A 12692-nucleotide genomic window follows, 5' to 3' on the forward strand; every position below is an offset into this window, starting at 1 on the left:
GCCTTGCTCGCATTTAATTTTATTTTCCAAACCCCAAAGGCTCTTGTAAGAGCCACCACATTCTCATTTCAGAGCTATATATCAGTGATGGCAACGTGTTTGTTTTGGTGTCATGTCACACATATCGTTCCCCCTCCATCCCTCATTCTAAAGTCAGGAATAACCTAATGAATCCTGTAATCCCAGCATCTAGTGCTCGAAAAGATTACACAGGAATGTATCTTGTCGGTGTGGCTAAGTCCCCGTATACCAGTGCTACACTTGAGCGTTGATTTTTTTTATTTTTTTTTGGCTTAGAAATTCCCTCCGTTCTAAGATACTGAGGGTGTTTCTTCATTAAATTGCGAAAGGCCAGTTTTAGTGAGAAACGCATATAATATATAGAATATCACACAGTGTCCTTCCAGACTAGATTTAATGTTATTGCCTTTTTCAGTAAGATAATAAAGCAGAACATATTTTAGGGATTGCGATTTTGTACATGGTGATAATAAAAGGGACTGTCCTCGTCCTCTCTCCACGTGTGAAACGGGCGCTTATTTCGATATTCAAAGAGTGATAAAGCCCAAGAAATGATACCTTGTGCAGTAGCTAAGCCGACTATCAAAGAAACACTAAAGACATGATAAAATGATTATACTTCAAAAGACTTCACGATTGTGAAATCTTTTGAAGCATAAACAGCTTTGGTTTTAAAAGCCAGAACCATTTCGAGCACGGAAGGAGAGGGTTAAGCATATTATTGAGAGGAAAAAAAAAAGTGAAGGGGCGTGTTTAAAACGCCCGCCTCCTTTGCTGCAGGTCCCCATACGGTCCGTCCGAGGAGTATATAAGGAAGAGCTTTGCAAAGCATCTCATATCGTTCGTGCAGAAAGAAGAGCAGAACCATGTCTGGCAGAGGCAAAGGAGGAAAGGGTCTCGGAAAAGGTGGCGCTAAGCGTCACAGGAAGGTTCTTCGTGACAACATCCAGGGCATTACCAAGCCTGCAATTCGTCGCCTTGCTCGCAGGGGAGGCGTGAAGCGTATTTCCGGCCTCATCTATGAGGAGACTCGCGGGGTGCTGAAGGTATTCCTGGAGAACGTCATCCGGGACGCCGTCACTTACACCGAGCATGCCAAGAGGAAGACTGTCACCGCCATGGACGTAGTTTATGCTCTTAAGCGCCAGGGCCGCACTCTCTATGGCTTCGGAGGTTAAAACTCGGGCTTGACTTTACCGCACACCCCATTAACCCAAAGGCCCTTTTCAGGGCCACCCACTTTTTCACTAAAAGACTGAACCTAATCACTTTAACCCCTTCCACACCTGATAAATTGCCTGCTATCTACATAGATACACCGAGAAGGAGATAGTAGTAGAGGCTGCTCCCAAACATCTAGACGGGAAAGGTTGCTAAACACTGTATTTGTAGACCGCATTTTTGAACCATCGGAGGATTTGGAGCCGCCTTCTGTTAATGGTAGGGGATGTAAAAAAATATGAGCAAGTACGTACACACACACTGTCAAGAAAGCTCTGGTTTTGGTGTATTGTTACTGTTGCCTACATTTAATACATGCTTGCAGCCACTTAAATAGAAACATTGTTACTAGCTTTGCATATGCACTCCTGTGTTAACTATGTATTCTCCTCTAAGCGAAAAAGTAGTCTTTTTCCTGCTGCCTCTCCACACGATGGATTCTAAATAGTGAAGTTATTGTAAAATCGCCAGTGAAATAGACCAGCAGAGATGATGGCTACATCGTTGCCTGACGTGAAAATGGGATATGTGGGGACATTTGAGCATTGTAGTGTGTGGGCTCCGTAGCTAGCCCGCTCAAAGTCACAGGCTAAAAGACACGTTTTTATGAATGTGTTGGAGCTCGTTCGAGTGCAGATTTGGTGGCTCTTAAAAGAGCCTTTGTGTTTTGTGTTAGCAGGTTTCAACTTAAGCACGTTCGCCTCGGATCCTACGAGCCAGCTGGATGTCTTTGGGCATGATTGTGACCCTCTTAGCGTGGATGGCGCACAAGTTGGTATCCTCAAAAAGACCAACCAGGTAAGCCTCGCTAGCCTCTTGCAGAGCCATGACAGCAGAGCTCTGGAAGCGCAGATCAGTCTTGAAATCCTGAGCGATCTCACGGACAAGGCGCTGGAAGGGCAGCTTGCGGATGAGCAGCTCGGTGGACTTCTGATAACGGCGGATCTCCCTGAGAGCCACAGTTCCTGGACGGTAACGGTGAGGCTTTTTCACTCCCCCGGTAGCTGGGGCGCTCTTTCTAGCAGCTTTGGTGGCTAGCTGCTTGCGGGGAGCCTTGCCTCCGGTCGACTTACGGGCTGTCTGCTTAGTTCTGGCCATTGTAGCAAAACGAAAGGGAATGAACGCTGCTCGCTGTAGCCTGGGCTTTATAGCCGATAAGGCGTTTTCATTGGTTCATCAAGTGGGTGGTATGTTCTGATTGGCTGAAAACAAATAGTAAACCATTTCAAAATACCCGCTCAAATCAACTGCTTCTCATCCCCTCCCCCACATTCAAAATGCCCGCTCAAATCAACTGCTTCATCCCCTCCCCCCTCCTCCATCTATTGAGACCACGCGCCCAAAGAAGGGATCTAAGCCTTTAGTGACCCTTCCTGTCCTGACAGCATTTATTATAGACGCTACTAGTTGAAAGGAATGGCAGTGGGCAGTAATGGACGTATTCCTCCCAACATACTTATTAATAGCTGTATAGGCTTTATCGAGGGGGAGGGGTGCATGGGACATTGACCTCTTACACATGCAGAAAGGCCGCTTCTTTCGATGGGATAGAAGCCACGTCTGATAAAGGACTTTCACTCACAGGACGCTCAGTAGCCATACAAATGAGCTCCAGGAGACAGAGCAGCAGGAAATGTTACAAAGCATCCACTTATTGAAACAATGTTTTCAGCCGAGAGGCCAGGCTATTAAGGCTGCGTTAACTCATCCAGCAGCACAGACAACAGAGCTGTAGCGCCGCTAGGATTTGAACGCTCATAGTAGGTTTCACCCGGCATGTCCTCCAGACAGCGGGAGAGGGGGGAATCCTGAGAGTGAGCGACATGTAGAGATGCCCCGCTTAACAAAAGAGGACCTGTACACTATATACACTTGCCCCAATTGGTATTAATTTGCTGCTGCGTTTATCATAGACATGCATGGCAGCCATTGATTTTAACTAGTTCTATAGCTGGAATGTTGGACAGGATATGGACTGCAAATGGGACTCAGTCAGTGCTGTGACAGAAGCGCCCTAATATTTTAGCTTGCTTATGAGCTGCCAGCGTGGTGTGTGTGTGTGTGTGTGTGTGTATAGATACAGGGAACGGTTTGCGCGCAGCAGAACAATTAATCGGCTCTTTGTGGAGAACGTGGGTGGCTCTTAAAAGAGCCTTTGTGTTTGGTAGGTGAGGGAGGCAGGTGCAGCAGCTGTCCGCTTTACTTGCTCTTGGGCTTGTGGCTCTCGGTCTTCTTGGGCAGCAGCACAGCCTGGATGTTAGGCAGGACACCTCCCTGGGCGATAGTCACTCCTCCCAGCAGTTTGTTGAGCTCTTCATCGTTACGGACAGCGAGCTGGAGATGGCGGGGAATGATGCGGGTCTTTTTGTTGTCTCTAGCGGCATTCCCTGCCAGCTCCAGAATCTCAGCGGTCAGGTACTCCAGCACTGCAGCCAGATAGACGGGGGCACCGGCTCCCACACGCTCTGCATAATTGCCCTTCCTCAGCAAACGGTGGACTCTGCCGACTGGGAACTGAAGTCCCGCTCGGGATGAGCGAGTCTTCGCCTTTGCACGGGTCTTTCCACCTTGCTTTCCGCGGCCAGACATGTTTGTTCTTGATTGAATGCAAGAAGATGAAAACTCCTCCCCTACCACAGGCTATTTATAAACACACTCTGCTCTGTGATTGGATGACTTTACAAGCAGCCAATTAGAGACACGTTATACAGGGAACCAATCTATTGCTGGAGCTAGTGTTAAACAGCCGCTTCCTTACGTCATCTGACTTTAGCAACCAATCGCAGGAAGGGAAGCGGAAGGGCCTCATTTACATGGTCCGCCTATAAATAGAACCGCCGGAGCAAGCAGCTTGCTATTCGCTCGCGAGCTAACAGCGTTAATCATGCCTGATCCAGCAAAGTCCGCACCAGCCCCCAAGAAAGGCTCCAAAAAAGCCGTCACCAAGACTCAGAAGAAAGATGGCAAGAAGCGTAGAAAGAGCAGGAAGGAGAGCTATGCCATCTACGTGTACAAGGTGCTGAAGCAGGTCCATCCCGACACCGGCATCTCCTCCAAGGCAATGGGGATCATGAACTCCTTTGTCAATGATATCTTTGAGCGCATCGCAGGAGAAGCTTCTCGCCTGGCTCACTACAACAAGCGCTCCACCATCACCTCCCGGGAGATCCAGACTGCCGTGCGCCTGCTACTACCCGGAGAGCTGGCAAAGCACGCCGTGTCTGAGGGCACCAAGGCTGTCACAAAGTACACCAGCGCCAAGTAAATGTCCGCCTCCCTGACCACCCGCTAACACAAAGGCTCTTTTAAGAGCCACCCACACTGTCTCTCTCAGAGCTGGCATCACACCCATGCATCAACTCTACAGCTTACTTGCTGCCCACCACAAGCTCACGCAAACGTGTAGCTTTCCTTTCACTTAACCCTTTCCATGCTGTCCTGTAACTCTGAAGATCTCGAGCTGCTCGTGTTTGCACATTTTAGACACTTGTATCACTCACATGCTGATTTAGCCACCTAATGCTCAGTTTGCTCCGCTCTATTACTTTAAAGTCTACCTAGATACCGGACTTGATCTTAGAAGATATTCGTTGGGCGGCTGTATATCTAGTAACTGTAGATTAGGGACAGGCTTCTTATTCAGGGTAGCGCTTGAAGTCACATTAGGGATATTATAAAAGCTGCTACTGTAGGAGATCTTATACCTAATACTTTACCAAATGGCTACATGGCCAGGGATTTCACTCGATAAGTGTATCCGTTTCTTTCTCTTTTGTTATAGCCTATTGAAACAATGTTTCACTTCATCCTGATACTGTCTATTACTATGTTGCAACTCATGGAAGCCTAGTATGTGGTTCTAGCGTCTTTTTGCTCACGCTAGTATTTTACTAGACTTTAAAAGGTCTTTTTGACATATATACCTCAAAACAGCTAGTGTGCAATATCTAGCCTACCTACCCTATTTTCTATCATTTCCACTAGTTATGGGGAATGTGCGCAGGCTTACTTTGGAACATTTAGCAGGCTTTTCCCTTTATTGCACATTGGATATGTACGGATTTATTTTTGTAATTGTCTTTATTTTGTGTAAGTCTTGATATTGGTGACTTCTTTTGGGGTATCCCACTCCTTTAGGTTTATTCTTATTAAAGGTTTAGTTGTATCCATTTGTTCAGCCAACCCCCGACTGAATTAGATACCTGTCCTTAGAAAGTATCTACATTAGTCCACATACGATTGTTCATTACTTTTTGGATACGTGGAAATCCTCCTTTTTTTTTTTTTTTTTTTGATTTGGTGTTTGCCAGTAAAGAACAATTTAGACCATTGAGGCTTCATCTAAATATCAGCATGATGATTTCAGTGTCTGCAGACATGTTGAGCTTATTAAAGACAATCTGATAAGCCTGTTTTGATCTTAAAGACATAAGCATTTTATTTTTTTTGTAACTTGCCTTTTTTTCCTGTTTATTGCGCCAACACATTATACACTTTCTCACCAGATGTGCCTGTATACACTCAAACAGCGTTTTCCAATTGGTTTTCTGCAGGAACCTATGGTCCAGCGAGAACAAAACTGGAGTTCTGTAGTGATTTGCCCATTGGGTAGCCCATACACTTAAAGAAACCTGATGGGCATTGCTGCAGAGGGACTCGGTAAGCACTGTTTAATTGCCCAACGGAATCCCTGTAGCATGAGATGCTGGGAAGTGACTGACTATCATTACCTCCCAGCTTCAAATAGAAAATGCTGCACTGGAGGGAGAGAGACCGCAGTCGGCACTGAGCAGCGATTTAGGCGGCTGCCTAAGGCCTAACTCGCCATCGGGCAGGCATACTGTGTCAGGTACAAGGACCCCACACCTTGCCCGGTATGCTGCTGGTTGCGAGGTCCCTCCACTCTGTCCTGAGAAGCAGAAAGCCAGCACAGTCTGCAGCTCCGCTGACTATGCAGTGTCTCGCGATCTCTGGCCAATCAGACCGTCGCCGCGGGATACCACTTCAATGCTCTGACTTCTGGATATTGTGAGGCACTGCACAATCTGCAGCTCACACCTGGTGGAGTTGCAGACTGTGCAGTCTCTCAGGGCAAATTGTAGAGAGAGCTTACTGGAGCACCAGGGATCAAAGACACCAGGGGCCACCAGTTGCAATCCCCTCCCTCACTTTCACACCACTGTGCAACCCGCTCCCTTACTGTGTCACCCCGTCTCTCCCTCAGGCACTCTACCACCGTTCAACCTCTACCACCGTGAGGTTGGAGTGCCTCGTGTCGCCTGCTGCGTTCAGATAGCTGGGGTGGTGATTGATGCCACAGTCTGTTCCCCCAGTGGGGACCGGGATAACCCCCACCGGTCCAGAGGGGGGGGGGGGGGGGGGTAGGAGACCTGTAGAGACGCTTGGTGTGTCTGGCGTCGGGGTGAGCGGCCGTCTCTCCCCGGCTCCAACTTTAGTAGGCCGCACTCGGCGTTTCGGTTTCCCTGCCTCGACGGGTTTCAGAGGGGTGTCCTTCGGTTCCGCAGTGCATTCCCAGCACGGGTAGCACAACCCGGTGAGTCTGCGGTCAGTGTAGCCGTTGAGTTTGACCCAAATTTGGCCCGTCAGGCGAGAGCTCGTGGTGCCCACGTCTGTACTGCTTGGCGGTCAGGCTCCGCCCCCTGGGTACGGATTTTTATTTAGCTTTCGGGTATTCACCTTTTTTCTCTACTCGCTGACACATATCAAAGGTTTGGCTATATCCCTGTATGATCCGATGATTCGCTTTCCAAATGCCTAATTGCCCTGCAAGGGGAATATCATGGCTGAGCTTCAAAATGCCCATTTGGTATAGTAGTCTTTGTGCCCTTAACGTAATCCTCTAGTTTGTTTGTTTGTCCGGTAGGTTTCCGGGGTTATATTGTATTGAACCATTCATTTCTCCTTGACCTTCTCGTATAGATGCATTTCTGATACTGCTCGATATGCCTCTGCCGGACAATTTGCTAGTTAAAATAGGTGCCCGGTTGTTTGTTGAAACACTTGAATCCACAGACAAAAACAACCTAGACCTCACCACATATAAAACACTTTTGGATAAACGCTCAGAGCTAGCCACCCTTTATGGAACACAAATCAAGAAAAGTCTTCTTCTTACCAGACACCGGTACTATACCCAAGGGGGCAAAGGGGGACGACTATCAGCGCAAGCTCTAAAAACACAAAGACAAACCACATTTATCTCATCCATACAGACTCCACAAGGGACCAAGTCAAATCTGATGGCGGACATCATGCTAGCCTTCCAGGAGTTTTACCACAAACTTTACAACTTGAGGGACTCTCCCCCCAGATGTTACTGACATAAGAGCCTTCCTCAAACAAAGGATCGCCAAGACAATCCCACCCAACATACAACAAAGACTTGACTCTCCCACAACTAAAGAGGAGTTAGAAGTAGTGATACACTCCCTCCCACTAGGAAAGAGCCCGGGCCCAGATGTCTTCACGGCCAAATACTACAAGAGCTTTTCCATCCAGCTCATACCCCCACTCCTAGACGCACTCAACTCCCTACTTAAAGACAATTCCATACCCCCACAGGCATCGGAAGCCACTATTGCACTCTACCCAAACCAGGTAAAGATTTGACCCAATGTGGGAGTTATTGGCCTATCTCACTTAAAAATATTGATTTAAAAAATGTTCACTAAAACACTAGCTAACCGCCTACGCCTCAAGCTCCCAGAGCTAATTCACCCAGACCAGGCTGGATTTATACAAGGCCGAGAAGCTAAAAAATAATATCACCAAACTCATTAATCTCATGCATCACTCTGAACACACAAACACCCAGACACTGTTACTCTCCAGAGATGCCGAAAAGGCTTTCAACAGGGTGGACTGGTCCCTGATGCTTGCCACCCTGGAACAGATGGGCTTTGGCCCAAACTGGCTAAGGTGGATGGGAGCTATATACTCCAGACCAACGGCTAGGCTACTCGTGAACGGCCAACTCTCACTCCCAGTACCCATCTCCAATAGCACCCCTCTTTGTTTCGTCCTGGTCCTGGAGCCATTCCTCCAGGGAGTTAGAGAAAATCCTAACATCAAGGGTTTCAAATTTGGATGGGCAGAACACAAAATATCAGCATTTGCAGATGACATGCTATTCACGGTCTCCGAACCCAGCTCCTCACTCCCTCATATACTGGAGGAGATGTCTCTCTATAGCAAAGTGTTCACCTTTCATGCCACTCTAGGTAAATGTGAACTCCTCCCACTGAAAGTACTAAACTCGACCAAAACACATCTACAATCAAACTTCCCATTCTCCTGGGGAACAGAGCATATAACATATCTGGGGGTAGCACTACCATCCGTTATCTCACGACTATATGAAACCACCCCCCACCCCCCTGCTAATCCAAGCTAGAACTAAAGATCTTACTAAATGGCACACTTCGCAGTTCAGCTGGTTTTGCAGGATAAATATCCTGAAAATTAGTATTCTCCCAAGAATATTATACTTGCTGCAAGTTCTCCCGATCACTCTACCCACAACCTTCTTTGCTGCCATACAAAAACTATTTACGACATTTATTTGGTCCCACAAACGCCCCAGGCTAGCCTATCAGCTGCTCACAAGATCAAAGACGGAGGGGGGTCTGGGGCTGCCAGATGTGGAACGATACCACAGTGCAGTACTATTGGCCAGGATTTATGACTGGACAGGCAAGAACACGACCAAACAATGGGTAGATGTAGAGAATAACATCTTCCGTGTCCCCATACACACAATACCATGGCACAACTCTGGCCAATCCTTCCTTATGCACAAACAACACCCGACCATTACTCCGACACTGAGAATGTGGTCACACATGAGTCATTGGCGGCGGACATATCACCATACCCATCACCGCTATATCCACTGACTCACAATCCGCTCTTCAAGCCTGGTGAATCGGGAGCGGCATACAGATAATATCATACCACAGCATACCTACCTTCACGAGACCTCCTTGACAATGAGGGAGTTAGGCCCCTGTCGTCCCTACACCCGCAGGGAACTCCCACGACCCTTCAAAAATTTCTCTACGATCAACTCATTCACTTTTTGCGGACCAACAAATACCCCCAACAAGGTCACCGAGCACTGACCAAATTCGAACTTACGTGCACCCAATGCACACTCAAAAAGAAACAGGTCAAAACCACATATGCCTACTACAGGACACTAGCCAACCAATCAACCTACTCTACAAAAAACACTGGGAACAAGAACTGCACTTATCTTTCGCAGATAATGACTGGAAGCAAATATTCCTCCTGACACAAAAATCATCCACCAGCTTAGCGACACAAGAAAGTAACTATAAGAAGATAGCTAGATGGCACTACACCCCATCCAAACTCAAACGGGCATTCCCAGGCACGTCCAATAACTGCTGTAGATGACTAGAGGCCATTGGGGACACGGCTCACATCTGGTGGTCATGCACGGTGAACCAAAAGTTCTGGTCACGGATCTCCAGTCTCATACACCTCATAACGGGAACCACCATACCCTACCCACCTTAAACACTCCTATATCTTATATTGCCTCCCTCCATACCAAGGGACACTAGGACCCTAGACATACATCTGCTCAAAGCAGCAAATCTGCTTATCACCCTCCACTGGAAAAAAAAATATATACATGACCTCCTGGGAACCCTAGTGTAACTTCATGAACACCAGTCAAACAGACCGATAGTGACACCCAGCTGGAGATATAATATGAGACCTTGAACTACCAGCGAATCTATTTGAATATCAACACCCTTATTATTTTTGGTCTTCACTTCCCCTCTATGTCGACTACAAGTATTTCTGTTACTGAATGTGAACTTTGTACTAGACATTATGACTAAAGCAGCAATGTTATACACATTTTTGAAGTATCAATTGTTACATTTGCAAGAATTTTAAAATAAACAATTTCTAAAAAAAAAAGGAAAAAGGAAAAAAAGCCGAACAGACACTGCTTGATCCGTTTTAGGTCAGCTTTGGGATTTCTAGGTAGTCTCAGTAAAATCCATTCTGAGTTCTCCTTATAACCGGCAGAAAAAAAAAAAAATATATATATATATATATATCTGCGAGCGGTTCAACAGAACACTGCTTGCCGAGACTGGGAGCGACTCCTACCGCACTTCTTATGTGCATATTGGGAGGTACCGCAGGAACTGCTTTGGACTATTATATGGGAGAAGATTACGAGGACCTCATCACAGTGCATTGGGATGGGGGAATGTGCTAAAACTCTGTGACCACATGGAACAGTTGGCTAAGTTGGTAAAAGAGAACCTCCAAGCTGACAAGGGGTGACAGAAAGTATGGTATGACCGGGGTACCCGACTGCGTAGTTTCCGTGTTGGACAAAAGATTAAACCGGTCTGACATGATTAATTACAGGCGGCATGGCAGGGTCCCTACAAGGTGGTGGAGCATATCTGCAATACCACCTATGTGGTAGCCAGCTGTGCAGATGAGAGAGTAAACTGCTCCTTCCACGTTAATATGCTTAAAGAGTACAAAAAAAGGAAGGACGATGTAACTGCAGTGTGCGCCCCAGCTTCTGAGGATCTAGACAGCCTCGCATTACCTGACTTGCTAGAGGGAGACTCCCAAGTTGACCTTATCGCTCAAGTCAAACTAGGAGACAAACTGACTGATAAAGAAATAGTTCAGGCCCACAAATTATTGAAAGCTAAACGAAAGACCTTCTCCCAAGACCCTGGGTACATCACCCTGGCTGTACACAACGTGGAAATCCCAGGACAAGCACCTATGAGGCAACCACCCCTACCACATTCTCGAGGCAGTCCGGTAAGAGATACGGAAGGATATACAGTAAATGCTGTGACTAGGAGTGATTGAGGCTTCAGACTTGGCTTGTAGTCCTAGTACCGAAGCGGGACGGAACAACACTCTTCTGCGTGGACTACAGGCGACTGAACGATCGGACTCTTACCAACTCTTATCCCATGCCCTGGAGGAACTATTTCATCATATAGCATGGGGACAGTATCTCGCCACAACAGACCTATGCAAGGGCTACTAGCAGATTCACCTGGCCGAGGAGGCTATCCCCAAGTCGGCATTCGTCACCCCGCTTGGCCTATTCCAATATCAGGTCATGCCGTTCTAGATGAAGAATGTCCCAGCCACCTTTCAACGTATGGTGGATAGGTTCCTCAATGGCTTCCAGGAATTTGCACGTGCGTACCTGGACAGCATAGCTATCAATTGTGACTCATAGGAGGAAGATTTCCCATGTAGGGAAGGTTATCGGCCGAATTAGAGCAGCTGGCTTAACTCTGAAGCCAGACAAGTGTCACATTGGTATGGCTGAAGTGCGGTATCTGGGACACAGAGTAGCTGGGAGACTTCTGCCCCTACCCGAGTGGCCACCACACACTGGATAACACAGTTCTACTTCACCCTTTACTAAGTCTTGGCTCGTGTTTTTTTTTAAATTCTTTATTTTATTTGTGCATGAAAAATCACATAAAGCACACAATGCCACAACAGCTAGAGCATGCAGAGCGTCATACATAGATTTACATTGGTTAGGCATTAAAACATAGCACAGTTTTATGGATTATTATCGCATGACAAAGAGTTATATCTAATAATATTATCAATAACAGCGTTAAACTAGGTTATCCAGGTTAGATTGTTATCAGCTATATATCAGAGAATTTACAACATTGAAAACAGGTTAGACTACAATGTTAAACCGGTGAGCTATAAAACCACCTGGTAAGCACGTTAATAGAGGTGAGATATCCCCAGCAGTACCTTTCTACATTAGTAAGCATGTTGGTAGCCTGGCTGTAATCAGGCTAAGTTAAGTAATGACATGCAATTAGCCGGCATAGATGTATCTGTGCCATGGAGTAATAAAACGAAAAAAAAAAAAACAAATAGATAATGCTGCTTCTATCTATAACAAGCTCGTGTTGGGATAAAGTCACCCTCACAGGCCAGCAGTATGCATAAGGGCTAGTACTCGTGTTCGCCAAGAGGGACAGTTAATGTCCAGGGTGTAGTAGCAGTTTGTGAGTACGTCTCTCAACAGTCATGCTGTCCCAGGGCCGGTCCGACCCTCAGCCTGTTCCCCGTCTGGGAGAGTGCAGCAGGTCTGTGCCAAGGTGCTGGTCATATCGGGTGTTGGGCATTGCATGATGGGTGACTACCTTCGGGTGGGCCCGCTGCGTCTCCGATTTCTCCGATGTAGGAGCCGCTTTAGAGGCTGTTGGCGGTCCCCGCTGTTTGGTAGGCATGTAAGGGGTACGGAGATGAGTGCACCCGCTTGTCAGCTCTGTGTCGGGACGCTTTGTGCGGCTTCCTCCTCCGCTTCCCCGCTTGTGTAGCGCCAGCTTTCCGCCCTGGCTGTGGTGGTTTGTCCCCGTTCTGTGGAG

General features: G+C 47.1%; 1 protein-coding gene across 1 annotated transcript; it reads right to left on the reverse strand.

Moving 5' to 3' along the window:
• Positions 1-1929: 1929 nt before the first annotated feature.
• On the reverse strand, positions 1930-2340 carry LOC134584818 (histone H3). The gene has a single exon (XM_063440639.1). It carries the CDS (start codon positions 2338-2340, stop codon positions 1930-1932), a length of 411 nt encoding a protein of 136 aa, XP_063296709.1.
• Between the last annotated feature and the right edge of the window lie 10352 nt (positions 2341-12692).

This window comes from Pelobates fuscus, unplaced genomic scaffold, assembly GCF_036172605.1.
Source record: "Pelobates fuscus isolate aPelFus1 unplaced genomic scaffold, aPelFus1.pri scaffold_24, whole genome shotgun sequence".
In the NCBI taxonomy this organism is placed as follows: Eukaryota; Metazoa; Chordata; class Amphibia; order Anura; family Pelobatidae; genus Pelobates; species Pelobates fuscus.

Coding starts and splice junctions, on each gene's coding strand:
- LOC134584818 (XM_063440639.1), bottom strand. CDS start 2,340: ATGGCCAGAACTAAGCAGACAGCCCGTAAGTCGACCGGAGGCAAGGCT.